Raw genomic sequence first — 19,115 nt, forward strand, 5'->3', positions numbered from 1 at the left:
AATTACAATTCCCACAAAGCTTGTCGAAGACGATATCTGTGAAATGACGGCTCGGCACCAATACACGCCAGTATATCCATATTGATGCCGATTAGTGGAATTGATGAATAAACTATCCTTAAAATTTTCAAAACAGCGATTCCTCTATGTGCACAAGATAAATTTGCTCCCATGCTTAGATCTACAGTAGTATTGCTTGTATCCTGAGCAAATTTTCCCAAAACAAAAAGAGTAAACACCAATTCTTTTACTCCCGGCCTCCTAAAAGCATCCAACCAAACCCTGTGTAGCTATAAAACATCTTCTTGATCACTGAAAACACATTCAAATAGTAATTCAACATGAAAATGATAATAAAATTACTTTATAGCCCTGATTTCAGGTGCTAATGTCTGGAAGTTCTCATACCTTGGATTTTCTTCTATCTTTTGCAACATTTTCTCGAAATGGCATCTAGCATCTTGAATTTCTTGTCGCTCAAGATGTTTGTATGACGAGCTTATAACATGTCTGGTGACACATTTTCAATGTAACTTTCGTGTTTGTGACTTGAATAATTAAAAAAATCAGATTTACTTTGAATGAAGGAGTAGTCGAATTTTAACCCCTTAACGTTGCTGTAAACTTAGCCTAAAATCCCAATCCAAGACGTACCCAAAGTATATTAAATGTTGTCTTGGACCTTTTGGAGATTATGGACGTTTTTTTCTCTTTTCAAAAGTGTGGGTGAAGTGCTTGAAAATTCTTGAAACTGTTGCCATTCTAAAGACAACACAATAAATAAAGAATTTCTTTTAACGAAGTGCGTGAAAATCGCACCGACACGCCTGCTCTAGTGGCTTTTCATTATGGCATCACTTCCCCCTACTGGATGCACCCGAGAGGACAGCTCTATTTTGAAAACTGTCTCCATTTACTCGGCTCATCTTTCATGTCCCAAACTGCTCCTCAGATTTCTTTGTTTTTTTTTAAATGATATGTTATAATGAAACATTTAGTAACAAATTATTTAGTATGTTTTGCAGGAGATCCCTGAAAAATACATAAAATATACATTTAAAAATTCGCAGATCTACAAAAAAATGTTAAATACAATAAATCAATTTTAGCTATTTACACACTCCACCGATTTAAAGTCGAACAATGACAGAACATCCCAGAAAATGCAATACAAAATGAAATAATAATAACTATTGACTTGTACAATTATATTTTAACCAGTTTAGACACAGACCATTTGCTAAACATACAAAATATATAAATTAAAACAGCTAAAACGAAAAGCACGAGATCAGCAGTCTCTAAAATTGAATGCACTCTGCTTTGGAGCAATCATTGTCATTCAAATGAGTCCATATTTGGCTATTTTTTTGTTTTTTTCTACGAACAGTACTTTTTTGTCTTCCATATTGAACTTAAGTATTACCCAACACCTTTTAGAGCCCTTTCAGTGTTTCTAATTAAGTGATACAGCTTAGCTGCACAAGTATTGTTGAGACAGAATTCATGTCAGTTTATAGCAGCCCATTGACACAAAAAGATCATGGATAGTAACATCTCAAAATAGCACAAAGTAAAGTCCAAGCAGTAAGATAGCGACTTAATTTTGGTCATCAGAGTCAACAACAACAGAACGTACTTTTGATTTCTTCCTTTTAAGGTACTGGAAAAAAATGGAAAACGTTGCCTTAAAAAGTGCTTGAATTTGGCCATGTACGAACCCCATAATCAGTTTTTAAAACCGCTGCTGAAGCTTCTGTGTGGAGAAAATACTTTTTTTCTTTCAATGAGTGGAGATACAAGTGTTTTTGTTATCTGTTTCTGGAACACCCTCCTTTTTTCTCCTGATGAAAACTCCATATAAAGTTGCTCTCTCTTTAGATCAGAAAGGCCTTGTAGGAGGAAACATCAAACATGTTGTGGAAGATCACCAAGTTTAGTCATCCTTCTGCAGCGCTATGTTTCAATTACCCTATCTTGCTTGTTTTGACAGTTATCTCTTGTGGTAGCTTTGAGTAGGTACGAAAAAGTGGCATTGTGGGTCGGAAAATTGACCTTCCACTCTCTGCATACCATAGACGAGCTGCAGCCTCTCCTTGGGACCTGCATATACCTGCTATGAATAGGAGCCCTTAGTAGACCTGCAGGCAGTGGTGGGCTGTTAGGGTTTGTAAGGCCTTCTCAGCTGGGTCGTGGGGTTGCTGGAGCCCATCCCAGCTATCTTCGGGCAGTGGCCATGGCACACCCTGAACTGGTTGCCAGCCAGTCGCAAGGCAGACACGGACATATGACCCACTCACTCATTCACACCTAAGGACAATTTTGACCAGCCATTTAACCTGACATGCATGTTTCTGGAATGTGGGAGGAAACCGGAGTGACTGGATGAAGCACAGAAAGAACTCTACCCTGGAAGGGTGGTTGCTGGATTTGAACCCATAACCTCAGAACTGTGCCGTGGATACTCTAACCACTCAGCTGCCGTGCAGGAATGTCTGAATCATTTGATATAAATGATATTATTTCCACGAATACTTTTCAAATATTAAGTATTGTCTGTCAGCTTCCCTTCATTGCTTTTCCCTTGGTTGCACTGCTCTCAGATGTAAGAATTTAACCAATCACATTTCAGCCAGGCAGCACGGCGGAGCGGTGGTTAGCGCGTGTGCGACACAGTTTTGAGGTCATGAGATCAACGTCCTGTGTGGAGTTTGCATGTTCTCCCCGTGCTTTCGTGGGTTTCTTCCGGGCACTCCGGTTTCCTCCCACATTCCAAAAACATGCTTGTCAGGTTAATTGGCCGGTCCAAATTGTCCCTAGGTGTGAATGAGCGAGTGACCCGTCTGTCCCTGTGTGCCCTGCGACTAGCTGGCGACCAGTTCAGGGTGTCCCCTGCCCACTGCCCGAAGACGGCTGGGATGGGCTCCTGCACCCCTGGGACCCTACTGAGGATAAGCGGTGCAGATAATGGATGGATGGATGGACATTTCAGCCATTACTTGCTGCCAGGATCAGATATCACCTGGACGCCTTCACAAAGACTTCTGGAGGCCCTTTGGCATAATATCCATGTTCTACAATGCTGTTGGTTTAGCCAATCAGATTTCAAGTTGGCGACACCATGGCCTGCTTAGGGATTTTAGTGGCTCTGTGTTTGCTTTTAAGGACAGCTTTGACTGACTTTATTTGTGGGATTGTCTGATGTCCATGCCCGTCTGCAAGCCCTCTTTTCCTTGCTGCTTTAGTAAGAACTTTGTATTTATTACATCCTTGCCTTTTTAAGTACTGTTTATGTATTCCTTTCTCCTCGGATCGCTTTGTTTCTTCCCCTGATCCTTATTAAAGGTTGTCAACTTGATGCGTTTGTCCGCACATGAATCCTTTTGAACCAAGCATAACAGTTGTAGCAGACATAAGGAAATGTCCAGGGTTTCATAAACTACGATTGGGGGCAATAATGGAAGTATCCAAACAAATAGGAGAAGACAAAGTCCCGTGCCCACTACCACTGTTGAAAAAACATTTCCAGGCCTAATCCAAATGTAAAAACTATGAATTCGAGTTGGTGCAAGAGGGCCTGCTAGAAGACGTTGGGAACGTCATCAGGGGGCAGTAATGCAACAAAGTGAATGTGCCAACCGCGGTTAAACTTGAGGACGAGTTGCACAAGCAAATATATTGTTGTGTTGATTTAATAAGGTCAGCCCACACTGGTTGACGGAGGATAAGAAATTAATTTAGTCGCATATTTACTGTCAATGCGGTTTTCCTGGATATACTTTTCGAGAAAGGTCGGACAACTCCAAAGCCCATCCAATTAACCTGATTTGCAGAACCTAGCATGAAGAAAACACAAAATTCCATATTCTATTTGTGGGTAGGCGTTTTGGGCTGATTCCAGCCCTCAATGCGCGTCTAGTTTTTTGGGTGAGCATAGTCCCGCGTGGGAAACAGTCTATGCAAACGCGTGACACGTGTAGCCTGTCTTTTGTAACACACATTAAGCTTATCAAAACTGTATAAACATATTTTATATTTTTACATTGACCAATTATCTTCCGTTATTGACCGGTATTTTCAAGAGTTGACGAGAACATCTTAAGGCCGTCCGCTTTTTTGACAGGATGAAAATTGGACCAGGCAGTACGTCCTTAGGAGGCGCGGCACTTAGAGAGAGAGGAAGTGAGACAAAGAAGAACAAAAATGATTCAAAAAAAAAAAAAAGGAAGGAGGTGAGAAGCCCAGCCCGACCCAAACGTAATGATTGACAACTGGATCGGGCTTAAGATCTTCCCTTTGCTGAAGGCTAAGGTGTGAAATGCTTGGCCATGGTTCCATAAAACTGTAGTAGTATAAATAAAAACAAGTAGCACAAGTTGAGCATTTCTGAACCGATTTTATTAATCTCAGTGTCTTTATTTTCAAATATAAACATCTTCATACTTGTTAATACCCGGACATATTTTTAATTATTGTACTTTACGCTTTGATAGCCACAAAATAATAACATTTTGCACCCTTCACATCATTCATACAGTAAAAAATAAACAGATTTACCTCTAATGTTCACTCTATTTTCTTTTCAAGCATTATTATTCAAGAAAAACACATATCTAAGTGCATCAACTCTTATTCCTTATCCTTCCTTGTCATTTCTATAACATCTTCTGGCTGCGGGTGCTCACAACTTAAACATATTCAGAATCTTTCTTAAAAACAAAAATGTAATTAAATATTACATTATTTATTTGTCCCAAATGTTTTCATCATAGGAATCAAATCCAACTACCTGCAGCCTCTCATTACATAAAACCTTTTTGTTTGTGCTCACTGCAAATCAACCTCCCCTTTCATATTTTCATAAAAAATAAAAAGAATACACATTCATTCTAATCAAATAAATGTATCAGTAACACGTACTTGTAACAACCACTTTTGGCAGCTCTGACATTGTTGTGTTATGACACTATAATCCGACTAATAACTGAGACTAGAAAGGGAAGTGAAACAGGCATATCACAAACATTCTGCAGAGGTTAATAATTTCAGTTTGACAAACATAAATTTATATTCATTATTTCATATTTAAAAAAAAAACATTTAATTTCGTTACCAGGTCTATATTTTGCTTTACAGCAGGGGCGGCCAAACCTTTGAATTAAAAATATCCGCTCATGAGGACCCTTTTTTTTTGTTTTTTATTTATGAACGAATGCACATGCAGATATCGACATGTTTTTTATATTTCTTTTTAATACGATTTGACTCGTCGAATAGGTTTTGAAATGCTCACAATTAAAGCAAAATGATACATAAGGTCACTATTTTAAGTGCTGAGTTTGATATATAGATTAGTAGTATTTCGCAAAATTTTTTACGTGATTTTTGTAGTATTACACTAAATGTTTTTCCTGCCATATTTTTGTAGTAGTGTTTTTGTATATTAGTAGTATTTGATTTGATATTTAGTTCTGCAGTATTTCTGTAGTATGTTTGTAATACAGTACTTCTGTAGCTGTATTTTTGCAGTATTTCTGTCATAATATTTCTGCAGTAATTTGGTAGTATTTCTAATGTGATGTGTATGTGGTGTGATTGCTGGAGTATTTCCCTATTAGTATTAATGTAGTATTTTTTGTCGTTTTTTTGTGTTACTGTAGATATATTTCGGTAGAAGTAGTTTTTGTAGTTTTTCTGATGTATTATTTCTGTATTATAGTAGTATTTTTGTAGTATATTCAAAGTTTTTTTTTTTTCCAGAATAAAAGCAAAATAATACATTAAGTTCCACTGCAACTAACAACTTTTAGCTCTACGTTTGATATTTAACTTTGTAGGGTTTTATTCTTTTGTATTTTGTAGTATTTCTGTAGTGGTATTTTAGTACGAGACACACAATAGGACAATGGGGACAAAGCTAGCAAAGACAGAAAAAAACATTTGTTTAAAAAGTAGTACTGTATTTATTATTTATTATATTTCTATATTGTCATTGTGCTTTGATCAGTTTCATTCGGCGGGCTGGATTAAACAGGGGTGGTGTACAAATTGCTAGTATAGCAAACTAACACAATTATGCTTGTTACCTAACAGCATCATTAAAATAATTAATATGTTTGTATTTTGACCCTATACAAAGTTCAATATTAACAATGTGTTTAGGGTTGCTAGTTGATATAGCAGAAGACACCTCATTCCAATTATGCAACCATATATAAATAGTGATGGTACCCAATTTCTTTGGTAAAACAAGCAAACCAACACGAGGTAAAGGATGAGTGTAACCATGAATTTCCAATTCCTTAAAATCCCCCAGGTCTCCACACACAAGGCTGAACACCCACCTTGGAGGCAACAAAACGTGGTTTGGGTGCTTGAACTGGGTTGGACTTGAAAAGTTGCAAAGAAGAAACAATATTGAGCTCAGGAGCACTTTGGAACTGTTTGGCTGCCTGAAGGCCAGTATTGTAAGACATGGAACTGTATTGCGTTGCCAGACCAGTTCCTGGGTTCGGTGGAGACATGGCAGATAGTTTTGGAAGGCCGGGACATACACTTGTTTGGGAGGAAAATGAAGTGGATTCTCTGCAAGGGACTTGTGTCAATTGGGTTTCTGGGGCCAGGATCGTCGAACAAGGGGGTGGCGTGATCATGTCAGAATGATTCATACGCTCTCCAATACTGGTGGCTGAGCGTGGTGCGAGGACTTTAGGAACCAGAGTTGGAGCGGACATTGGTGTTGGTGTTGAGAATCTCTTGATCTCATAAGTACGGGCTGTTTTTATGGGTATCTGCTTCGGTGATGTTAATGAGCTGCCCACCATTGTTGTGTAGAATCCCTGGCTCTGGTTCTGGTAAGAAGGACTGACTGGGAGAGTAGCAGCACTTCCACTGTAGTTAAACATTGCAGAGTTGAGTTGGTAGGGCTGTCTTCTCAGGAAATCCAGGGCTTGAATGCCCTCTCTTTGGGATCCACCCCTACTACTATATTTACTTGTTTTGCCTGCATTCCTTTGAGGCCCTGTAGGAATAGACGGGGCTAGGAGTGGATTATACCCAATAGGTGGAGGCGCTCGCACATTGGAGGAGTATTTCCATTGGGAAGGATTTGAGCGGTTGGGGAAGTCCAGAGGTTTGGCTGTGCCATGCAGGGATATCTCCTGTTTGAAATTACTTTGTGGAGGGGCGTCCACTTCATACATACCTATATGGTTCTGTTTGCGGGCAAAGAGCTGAGCCCCCTTTCCCCCGGCTTGAATAACCTGTGGGGTCTCCTGCACAATCCGAGGTTTGGGTGCCACTTGAGGAGGTATTTTGCCTGTGCCACTTCCTTCCTGTGAACAGTCATAAAAATCTTCAGGGAATGGTTGGCCTCGCTTGTGATGTGTGGCTCTTTCATCAAAATTCTGCACCATAGTCAACAACTCGGGATTCGGAGAATGTTTCTTGACTTCCGGTACATTGAACATAGGTTTGGGTTTTCCTCCACGATTTCTGGCCTCAAGCAAGATGCCTGTACGACGTCCTGGGCCATAAACAGGGGTTGGAGCTATTGCTTCTGGCTCAGAAACCATGTGTACTGGTGCTACAGGTGTAATGGAAACATGAGATGGATAAGGAACAGCTACTGGCATGATTGGGTGACCAAATGCAACTTGTTGAATAGAACCAGGAAATTGAGAATTAGGAGGAATAGGTGCTGAAACCGTTAACTGTTGTGTAGCTGACACCATTGGCTGTGGTGAAGTATAAACCATGTGCTGCAATGGGGCACTCGACATTTGAGGCACATATTGAACGGGGTAAGCAGTGGTTAATTGTTGAGCTGTGTGTGTGTGTCTTGTTTCTGCAACAGCGGAACTTGTCGACGGGCTTAAGATGACAGAAGCCTGTGCTGTGCAAGTTACCAGACAGGGAGTTTTGGAAGACACTGGGGGACCAGGTGACAACTGTAACATGACTGATGAAGCATTAATAGGTGACCCTGGGACATTTGAAAATGCCGGTTGTGCAACCGCTGCTGATGTAGGTCGTGCATTTGTCTTTGTAACAGATGGTTTAAATGCCACAGGAGCAGTTGCAGCCCGGATTGTAATGAAGCCAGGTGTGAATGGACGTGCAGTTCTGTTGAGAACATTACTTGCAGGTGGTTCTGGTTCGGATGTCTCTACAGGTAATGGATTCCCGATAATCATATCTAAAGAGGCAGTAGCTGGCCTGGATCCCCACTGTGTATCCATTCTAGTAGTTGCACCTGTTCCCTGGGTTAGATCTCCATTAGACATGTTGAAGGTTGCTTGGGCCCTGTATACATCATTTTCCAGGGCTATATTCTCTTGACTGTCAGGGCAAAATTCCTCACTTTGCTCATTTTTTACCTGAGGGGCCCCTTGAGACTGTGTCTCTTCCACCTTCTTGGCATGCTCAGCAGCTCTTTTCTTTTGTTGCTCAAACAACTGTGCACCCTTCCCTGTAGTTGCATCCAACCCTGGACTCAGAGCCTCCTCATCCCTATCCCCACGGCCCTCGACACCCGCAGTTGCCCGTCTTTCAAGCATTTCCAAATAGTCACTGTCCCAAGTTGGGTCTGGAGCAGCTGAAAATCCATCTTCCTCAAATTCTGACTCGCTTCCTGGTAATACTCCATCTTCTTCTTGAGAGTCCAGGCACTGATCCTCATCTACACTACCAAAACTGGTGAGGGTATACTTCTTGGAACGCTGCCGTCTTTTCTTAAACATAAGCACCCCCTTGGAGTGAGGGTTGGGAGCGTCAGTCAGCAAGGATGCTATTGTTTTGCACTTGTTTCTGGCTTCCTTTACTTGCTTGTCCTGTTGTGTATCTCCTCGGTTAAGTTCTGTAAAATGCACAATCCACAGCTTAGTTTTTATGTTTATCTCATAAAATAGGCACCTATTGACCACGCACTTATTTTGTTAGAACATGAATTGGAGACACCAATATTTAAAATATGATGTACTGTATGTGCCTGTGCTGTAAATATAGAGATAAGGATTCACTGTGAGTAACTTGTTTGAAGATGGACATGTTGTTTGTTATGGTAGTCTTAAAGAAAAATTCCACCTGGAATGTTGCAGTAATTTCTGCATATAATTGCTAATTAGAAACTGCCTGGTGAGAAACCCCTCCCCTGGTCAACATAAAAATACATTTGAACTTTATTTCCATTTATCTGTAATACACCACAAAGCGCCCAGATGTCATAAAATGTGCCACTGAAAATTAGACTTCAGGGGATAACCTCAAACAGGCCTGGAAAAAGGACCTATCCTGTAACTTTGAAAATAAAACATGGGGTCAAAGGATTATGTAAGAGAAGAAAATATTCATTGTATTCAATATAAAATAACAATTTCACTCCGTCAAAACTTTTCAGACTGGGATGATTTATTTCAGATATGTAGCAATGATAGAGGAGATTCTTTATCGAAATGTTCTAAAATAGCACTACTATGGGAAAATGTTGTTGAATGTATGGAAAACTTTTTGAAATGTACTCTCCCGAAATCACTGAGAGTGAGTTTTCTTGGAGACAGAACTGTGGTGTAAATCTTTTTTTTAATACTCAGGCCAATTTTGAAACACTGAAGGCTCCCGAATAATCCAGTCATAAACATTTAAAAACACTGATGATGGACACAATTTCTTGTGAAATAATACTGAGGAGTATAAACAGGTTGAATGTGACTAATGAGTGATGAAATAACTTTGGAAACTTTTTATCCCAACCACTATCTGGAACGCCTTTCTATTCGTATATAAATGCACCACACTCTTCGTTAAGTATACTGTTATCCTTTACATTTTTACATGTTTACTTTTCTTTTTACCTTTATTTATAATACTGCCACTATCGCTGTTGCTTGGAACTTTTTACTGTATGTCGCATCTTATCTTTCAGTTGTTTTTATTTTAGGATTAGCGGAAAGATCATTTGCAGTTTAGTGGAGTATTATCTATCTGCACTTTATTGTCGTCCATATTTGTGCATGGGGGAGTGGGAAACAAAATTTTGATTCCTTGTATGTTGACCACATTCTAAAACATTCACAAAAAAATGGACTTTGACTTGACTTGACTCCATTCTTTTTCTTGTCAATTTTTGGTTTGTTTGGGGTGGGATTTTATTGTATTTTGTATGGAAAAACTATTAAAAACTCAATAGATATTGTAGATTAAAAACATATTTATCTGCTGCCACCCTGCATGCTTTTTTGCAAAGGTAAAACTGGGTAATTTTCTGTGGCACACAAGGTCTCAGAGCACACTAGTGGAAAAACCCATTTCTAAAGTAACAGCAGTGACATCAAATAGTCTCTTAAAGACACAGCATGTTTAAGAGCAGCGGAAGCTGCACAAGAGGCAAAAAAATCGTATGTTAAATCAAAACCATATCAATTTCTTAATGTGATTGTATTGGAATATTTTAGCAAAAATTGGTAAAACATGAAAAAAATTGTACAAGTTGACAGGTAAGCAGTAATTTACCAATGACAATGTTACTATAGGATTGTTTAGACCTAAGGAACTTCCAGCGCAGGCGAGGAATCGGAACATTAAAAAGACAGGCTGCTTTTGTCATCCTTCTTGACTGTGTCTTAACCCACAACAGGAGAATTTTGGGATGTCATGAGCTGGTTTTCAGCCGTGTATTGCAAACATGATAACAATAACACATGTGGTTGCTGATTTTTTTTTTTTTTTTTAATAAATATGATGGTAATGTTTTATTTGAGTGAGAGGAGACACTATGTGGATCAAAGGTTGACATTGTTCAAGATGAGAGCTACCTTTTGTTATTGATTAGCAAGAGCTACCCTATATATATATATATATATATATATATATATATATATATATATATATATATATATATATATATATATAAATATATATAAATATAAAATGAAAACTTATGTTATTACTATGTTGTTTCAATATCATTACCATGTTGTAGTTATTAGGCGTTAAGTCAATGACTATAAAATCATGTCAGTTAGAAATTAAAATTTATTAAAATTTGAAACAACCCATCGCTAGCTTTTTTCAAAACCTATCCACGGGCTACCCGGGTGTTCTTGGGGGGCTACCTAGAGCCCGCAAGGAACATGTTGGAGACGCATGATGTGGACGTATAAATTGAAAACTCACACCAAGTGGAAACAAACACAGATTGGTTTGTTGGAATTATTTTGGTAAAAAAGTTATTCAATGGAACATAATCGTCCCAAGTTGAAAAAAGGTAAAAACTAAATAACAGTAAGAGCATCTATCATCTGCAAATCAGTTTCACGGCCCGATCAAGCAATATAAGCAGCCTGAACTGAGTACCTCAGCTCAAAAAGGACATCAGATTGTTCTCGTGAAGCCTTCCCAAAGAGGTCCTAGACACACACTAAAAAGACCAACCCTGGAAACCAGCCTTGTCCAAAGTCTAGCCCAGGGGCTAGTTAGGGTCCATGATCAAAATTTTACTGGCCTGCTGCCTTTGTCATAAAATTAATAATATGTGGCCCCCAGTATAAAATACATTTGTACCCCAAAAAAATAAATCTCAGTTTCACCAAAAGATGGAGTAGCCCTTTGGCCACCTTGCTTTCTGTGGCCCTAAAATATTTTAACCTTACCAAATATGGCCCGCTTACTGAAACGTTTGGACATCCCTGCTGTACACCACCTTCCTAAATTCCTGCAGTGTAAAAACCTCTTATATTGCTTGACCTTACTTGCTTGCTTGGCTTTTTCCATGTAGGTTGTTGTAAGCTCCTCGTCAACAGGGTTATTCACAGGGCCCACCATAGGCACTAGCTGGCTACGGGAGCTAAGCATCCGTGCCTCCTTTGCTCTTTCAGGGGATACCAACGGCACATTAGCAAACTCCAGGAAGTCCTCATCTTGTTGTCGATCTTCTGGCCCCTGGTCATCTGCTGACGAGATGATGGAGGAGGTCTCCGTGGATGTCTGAGAGGACCACATTCCTGAAACAGCAGGTTGGTAGATCGCTTTCCTTTGTACAACCTCGGGCAGCCCTCTGTTTCCACCTATTACATGTCCTTCTGTCAAATTTGGATAAGAGAGTGCATCTGGGGCGCTGTCATAGCCACTCATCTCTGAAGTCTCTCCCCCCTCTGGGGAGGTCCGTACCATCACTTTACCTGTATTGGAATTGGGGCTGCGTCGTTTGGGACGTCGTTGTCTTTCGTATCCCGACATGTCTGCGTCACTATCAGTTTCGCCATAGTAAGCTTCGCTACCTGGCGGTGAAGTCAGGCCACTGATTTGGGAAGATCGGCTACGGTGAATCTCACGGATGGGGGCTTGCTGGAGGTCAGTGGGTGACAGGGTCTGCAGGGAAGCACGATACTCCTTGTCGATTCGTGGAGAAGGGGCGCGGGTCACAAGCACCACCGACTGGAAACCGGCAGGTACTCTGCAAATAGTAATGTTTTGACAATTGGTTTTGACATTATTGCATTTGAATAGGAATCAATAAAGAGAACAATTTGCAATTCTACTGGACTGTGAAGATTTATTTCATCAGTCCTCTTCTGTCCTACCGTTTAACACGAACGTGCAATATCCCTGGGGAGGCATCTATGAGAACCATAGCCTGTGCATGAGATAATGCATCACATGGCTGGTCATTGATGGATACCAGCTCATCTGTTTCCTTCAACCCAGCTCTGCAGGCTTTGCTTCGTTTGCGCACCTATGTCCGCAACGAGGAAAAATTGCAGTCATTTGAAAAATCAGTCTTATGTCTTCATACCAAATTGCAGTAAGTGCAGTTAATCACTATTTGTATTTTATTAGTAAAAAGAATCCGCTGAGATCATTTAAAGCTTGGTGTGGTGCTTTTCTACCATTTTAAAAACCATGCTCATGTACTGCCTTATGAACCTTTCTTACGGTGTCAAATTGATCTTTTACTTGCTTATACAGCAAATGGATATGCTTATTTGACAGGTAAGACTAAACCATCAGGCAAATCAAGTTGACACTGCACTTATTTACTGGGAAGTGCATTCACATCATCACTTGTTAAGTGAGTTATAAATTAAGTCATATCTACAAAATATAGATAAGAATTGGGTGGATTGGCAACTGGGTGGTTATCACGTCAGCCACACAATGCGGATGTCCAGGGTTTGATCCCAGCTTTTGACCTCCCGGGGTGGAGTTTGGATGTTCTCCCTGTGCCTGTGTTGGCTTCTACTAGGCATTCCGTTTTTCTTCAACATCCCAAAAACATGCTTGGCAGGTTGGTTGGCGGATCAAAATTTTCCGTGGGTCTGAATGTGCATATGAATGGTTGATAGTCTCTGTGTGCCCTGAAATGGACTGGCAACCAGTTTAGGGGGTCCCCTGCCTACTACCTGAAAATGGTTGGGATAGGCTCCAGTACTCCATGACCCTAGCGAGGCTACGCAGTGCAGAAAATGGATGGATACCTAAATAGTATAGAATTATTGCGGCAATAAGCAAGACCAATTATTCTTCACATTTTTGTCTCCCACCTAAACAGATGATCAACATGACCCTTAACAAAAAATTACTTCATTTTTACATCAACTCATATGATTCCTTTCTACCTATTACAAGTAATAGATTCTGCGGATTCCTCAGCTATTCCAGTTGACACATAATCCCACATCTCATTTTTAGCAAAGCCATTTTTATAGTGGATTGCCTAAGCCATGTGCACCCAGGGCGCCACCTATGTGCGACACCACTGGCAATCCGCATTTTGCTTTAGGTGTAATGTTTGCAGGGGCATTTTTTGAAGACAATCAGTGCGACGCAAAAAAGGACGTTGGATAGTACAGCAGGGGAAGTTACAGACTACAGTTGCCTTTTGGTATCAGCTGATTCAGGGGTCGGGAACCTATGGCTTATGAGCCATTTATAGCTTTTTTCATCGGTACATATGGCTCGGTGATAAAATCCTACTTTTGCAAATTCCTCAGTGGTTTTCCAATTCTGCTAAGCTCATTGTTGGATGTGGTGCGTGGACAGCTGAAGTTACTCTAATAATGCAAACTCCGATATATAAAGGGTGCATTTATACCTACAGTATAGAGTCAAGGTGTCACACCAACAGACCCCGTTTTTGCTGGACTACACTGAAGAGTTTTTTTTATATGGAAGCTCTTTAAATAATGTATGTTCAATGTTGACACACTGAATGATAAAACACAAAAAACTGTATTACCCACAAATGCTAGCCAAGCACACAGAACAATTTGATTCGGTGAGCGGCATGGGTGGGCAGAACTTGACAACATGGAACATCAAAATGATCCTCAATGATCCCCAGAAACTGGGAGGAAGACACGTTTAAAGTTGTATATTTGGTGATACGAGACACATATCATAAATTTGATCAAATCCTTTAACGTCACACGGAGAAACAAAATGTGCTAAAAAGTTAGCTTTTGTGTGGAGGTTTCGCTGAATTTTGTCTAAAATTATATAGCATGGGAGCGGCTTCACTGCTGAGTGGTTGCTTGTCCACAGCACAGTTCTGAGGTCATGGGTTTAAATCCAGCTACCAGCGACCCTACTGGGGATAAGCGGTGCAAATAATAGATGGATGGATGGATGGAATTGCTCTCTCTAGATTTTGCTATTATGGCTCTTTGGGTCAAAAAGTTCCCTTTATTCCCCAGGTAATAACGATATGAAACTGTGATTTGGTCCAATACTGTGATAACCACTGATGACAACAACAGAAAACAGTGTTGCAATCTGGCCCTATTCTTGACAGTATAATTTGTTCTGGTGATGTCAAAAGTACCCTGATACTCTTGTTCAGAAATATAGGGCTTTCATCCACTTTTATGAGATGCAGCTTTTATTCGCCATTTCCTTCTGCGCACTGGTAAATATGTGCTCGTGTTTGTAATCGCTATCTGACTATGTGGTCATTGTCATTTTGAATAGTCACAAGTTCTGAAAACACAGAATCAAGACAATTTAGAGTGGCACTGAAAACCACCCAGCTGAATATGGCTTCAGGTGTGCGGGTGATAGCACGTTTTCAGCTAATGGCGATGATGCCAAATTGCACACGTTAATGTAATCAATTGGTGCAGGGTTTTATGGTGAAAAATGATTCACATTGTCGTCAAAAAGCGCAACAGTACTGATTATACGACATGCCTTCACATACACACACACACATACACACACACACACAAACACACACACACACACAACAACACACAAACGCATACCACTGGTACAAAAATACACGCTCACTCACAAATAAATATCTAAACACGCAGAGTGATGGGTCCACAGGCGCAAACCCAAAATTCTTGGTGCCTATGCACCTGTTGGTGTTTATGACATGACCATGCTGTTCTTGCTTTTATGGGTGAAGAAGCAGACCAATTTAGGAAGAAGATACGCTGTAATTTGCCCTGAAAGTAGTTTGGTGTCCCCATATCTCTGTATAAACACCGAGACTACTAGATAAATAACTAAGTTGTTGAAGTGCGGCACTTATATAGGGATGTTGAAATTTCAGGTAATATTTTTTGGATTGACCTAAAATTTGGGACAACGTTTGTGTCTGAAATTAATTTGACCTGGTTATAGATACACTTGACTATTGTGGTAAACTTCAGGACCTACGTGCTTACCCGAAAGGCTTACCGTTAGGGAGGATGGTTACCGAAATGTTTTAGTGCGAAGTGCACTATGTGTTGATTCTGTGTTGGCAAGAGTTGCCAATTACTTCCTCGCCACATTGCTGACCCTGACATACAACTTGTATCCAGAAGCAGATGAAGAGGTGTCTTCCACACCACATTAGCCCAGCTCGCATCAGTAACGGTCATGTCTTTGATCATACTGCCTCGAGTTTTGGCAATGAGATCTGGCCGTGCGGTTTCAGCACAATAAAGCACTGTTTAACGTGTGAGGAATCGAGGACAGCTTGAGGTACGACTAGGTTGTATCGTACCTTGACCAGCTCACTAAATGTAGTGTTCTGCCACTTTTGCTTAAGCCTCCACAAAGTGGGAAACACAACACGTTTAAACAACTTTTGACCAGGAGGTTAAGCTTGCCGGATACAGAAGGACAAGCTCTGTGAAAGCTTCCTCAATGGACTGGGGGAAGACACTGGTGTTGACCTAATGGACAAAATGTTGTGATTCCTGGGCTCCAATGAAGGTGGCTTCATTTTCTTGCTCTTTTTATTATGGAAAATTTTGCCTCCTGTGCCTTTCATGATGGGCAACTCGTGACTTCGGACTACACTAAATTAGCAGAGGAGGCTGATTGGGTTCTTCTGGCTAAATGTCAGCTGATTTTACAGAACAGTGTGTCAGATGTACCTCAGGAGATAATGAACTGTGCAAACTCGATACCGATATTGAAAAGGGATAAACGAGGCCTCTGCTTCCATCACCGCCAAATCTCTATGCTGCATTCACCTCTGCACCTACCCTGAAGGCCTGAGAAACTCTCAATGCCAGCAGTGAGTAGCAGCCATAATCACTAGTTAGAAAAATAAGCAGCAGTTATAAGCACCGGTTGGAAAAATAACCTGTTTTCATAAGGGAGACTAGTCACCAGAAATGCAGGGAGTAGGTTGCCTTCTGGATGTTTGAAGGGGGAGCCATGTGACGGGCTTTCAGACACACTCAACCATAAGACTTAGGTTTAAAGTGTGTAGTTACTTAAATGTTCTGGCGCAATGTACGCTATGTGTTGATTCTATGTTGTAAAAAATAAATAGAGATGTGCTTGCAAACTTCACTGTGTTTTTCCTTCATTGCCATGACATCTCCCTACCAATATTCTTTGAGTCGTTGAATATCAAAAAATAGATTTTTGATCTATTATATAACAGCCAGTACTGATTTTTTTTTAATTTCATCTGACTTAAGTAGTTACTTTGTCAGACTCTTCTAGTCCATCTTAAATATGTCACAATTGGCTGATGACACTTATCAGGAATACATATTATAATTTATTCTATAGTCTGATTGAGATTAAAAGTAATATTTTTGTCAAGAACCAAACAAAGCTGTAGCTTTTTACTTGCTGTAGGGGTAATCTCAGGCATTCGTGCTGTCAACAGCAGTATTGGGGCAGCGGTATGGCTAAGAAGTGTTAGCAATAGTGTTTGTTGGTCTGCATTGAGCAGAATCCACCCTAAATTCCATGGCACAGTTGTGGAGAAAGATGGGAAAAACTGTAACTCTAGTTTAATTTCGAATGTTACATTCAATGTATTATTTCGAGACACATTTTTGTAGGTCTTTGTATAGCTTTTAAATCTCTATCTGCACTTAGAACGGTCCTGAGTTGGGCTGACATGCCCCACTGCCCCAACCAAAGGTTAAGTTTGAAAGCCAAGGAACCATAAAATGTATTCATCCGTGAACCCCTCAAAAAATGTCCATCGAGCTAACTGTTTACTTACAGACAGCACGTTTTTCAATAATTGACTAAAAATCTTACATTAAAAATATTAGCTGCCAAAGTTGAATTGTAAAATCTCAACATAACATATTGATCTTTTCTGAACTCAATCTTACTTTTTTTGCACTGAGCTTAAATACCCTGTTCAACCCAATGACCCACTCTTTGACCAAACACAGAATTCTGCTCAGCCAATACTCAATGAAAAGCATGTTTCATTTGGATAATTTGAGATTGTAAAAGCTGTAAAAGATGTCATATGTTTTGTGTGTTAAAGGCAATAATTTTAAACAACAGGAAGACATTGATTCCTTGATATTAATATGTGCACGTTTGTATATTAAAAAGCAGAACATTTAAAACGAAAAATATTCAAAATAAAAATCAAGAGGCCAGCAGACCGCAATGCTTGCGTCATCCTAGAATCATTGCACCATGCGACATCTTAATCCCAAAATTTCCCGCATGTGTTTCCACATAAATGTTAGATAACGTGACAGTTTCAATCCATCACAGTACCAATGGCATGTCCACCTTATAAATTAAATTCGAAGATCCAGCTCAAAAAGCCGTTACGTTCATGAACGACACTTATTCCTTGCACCTTATACCACTTGTGTCAAACCTATAGCCTTCAACTTTCACTCACATAACTTAACTTGTAAAAAAGATCTGAATTTTCCTTTTAAAAGCTCCATCTTACCTTAGCCACCTGTAGTGGTTTATGATGTTCTACGCCGCCCAGCAGACGGAAGCCCCATGGCGCTCCTCCAGATAAAGTAATCAAAACTTCCTCTGCCACCATTCTGATGCTCTTTTTTATAACCTATTTTCTGTCTTTTTATCTTGCCCCTGTTCTTTTGATCTATTGTCGTTCCCTTGTGGGGGCCCTCAGTGCTTTTGCCCCATGGTTAGCGGCAAGGGCCCCCCTCAAAGGCAACACCCTACACTTTTCCTGCAATGCTGAACGCAGGTTCTGATGTTTTCCTTAGTCCAGCCCAGAGGAACACGCTCATACCTGAACGTCCACACACTCTCATACAAGCATACACGCACAATAGTGCTGGGAGGGGGTTCTGCTTACACCAAGGAATGCCTTTCCCCAAATGAGTAAGGGCGCAACACATGTCCTGTCACTCAAACCGGCACTATGCCTCTGAGCTCCTGATAGCCTCCTGAAAATAGATAGTCACTACTTCTCCTGCTCCACCAGGTCCTCTTACTAGACAAGCAAAAAAATAAAAATAAATCGTGTCAGAAATATCTAGTTCTGATGGATAGCTTTTCCCATAGTGATACAGAGAAGGCAGGTTTTCATAAAAAGGCTGACAAAGCAAGAGCCGTTTCTTCATAGGTTTTATTTACTGGATGTATTCTTAGCATACAATGGCTAAAAGACCATGGCTGTTGCAATTCACTTGTGCAAAGACTGACGTGCATTACAATCATTCTTATACAACAAGGACAGTCTATAAGATGGTTGAAAATCAAATACAAGTTAAATATACAGTTGAATGGTGCACTCTTCTACTCATGACAGCCTCATCATTTTCGGGAAAATAAATCTTGGTCAAGCAGCTCAACTTTTGTTCAGAAAATTCTTAATATTTTGTTAAAACAGACAACATTCCATTGTTAACATCCACGAGTACTTC

General features: G+C 40.1%; 1 protein-coding gene across 1 annotated transcript; it reads right to left on the bottom strand.

The window, feature by feature from the left end:
- Positions 1–5,893: 5,893 nt before the first annotated feature.
- On the bottom strand, positions 5,894–18,265 carry synpo2la (synaptopodin 2-like a). Its single transcript, XM_088351939.1, has 4 exons — positions 18,164–18,265; positions 12,579–12,730; positions 11,748–12,451; positions 5,894–8,857 (listed from the first exon to the last, which is right to left on the bottom strand). The coding sequence occupies exons 1-4, from the start codon at positions 18,263–18,265 to the stop codon at positions 6,303–6,305; spliced, it is 3,513 nt and encodes a 1,170-aa protein (XP_088208065.1). The 3' UTR covers positions 5,894–6,302.
- Between the last annotated feature and the right edge of the window lie 850 nt (positions 18,266–19,115).

Source organism: Urocampus carinirostris, chromosome 13 (genome assembly GCF_059441175.1).
Source record: "Urocampus carinirostris isolate Australia breed hairy pipefish chromosome 13, RoL_Ucar_1.0, whole genome shotgun sequence".
NCBI classification, from domain to species: domain Eukaryota; kingdom Metazoa; phylum Chordata; class Actinopteri; order Syngnathiformes; family Syngnathidae; genus Urocampus; species Urocampus carinirostris.

What these genes read in the sequence shown, in the direction of transcription:
- synpo2la (XM_088351939.1), bottom strand. Translation starts at nt 18,265, where the DNA reads ATGGTGGCAGAGGAAGTTTTGATTACTTTATCTGGAGGAGCGCCATGG. An exon ending in AACCACTACAGGTGGCTAAG is followed by an intron (nt 12,731 to 18,163) that starts GTAAGATGGAGC and finishes TTGCGGACATAG; the next exon opens with GTGCGCAAACGAAGCAAAGC. An exon ending in TTGCACGTTCGTGTTAAACG is followed by an intron (nt 12,452 to 12,578) that starts GTAGGACAGAAG and finishes TACTATTTGCAG; the next exon opens with AGTACCTGCCGGTTTCCAGT.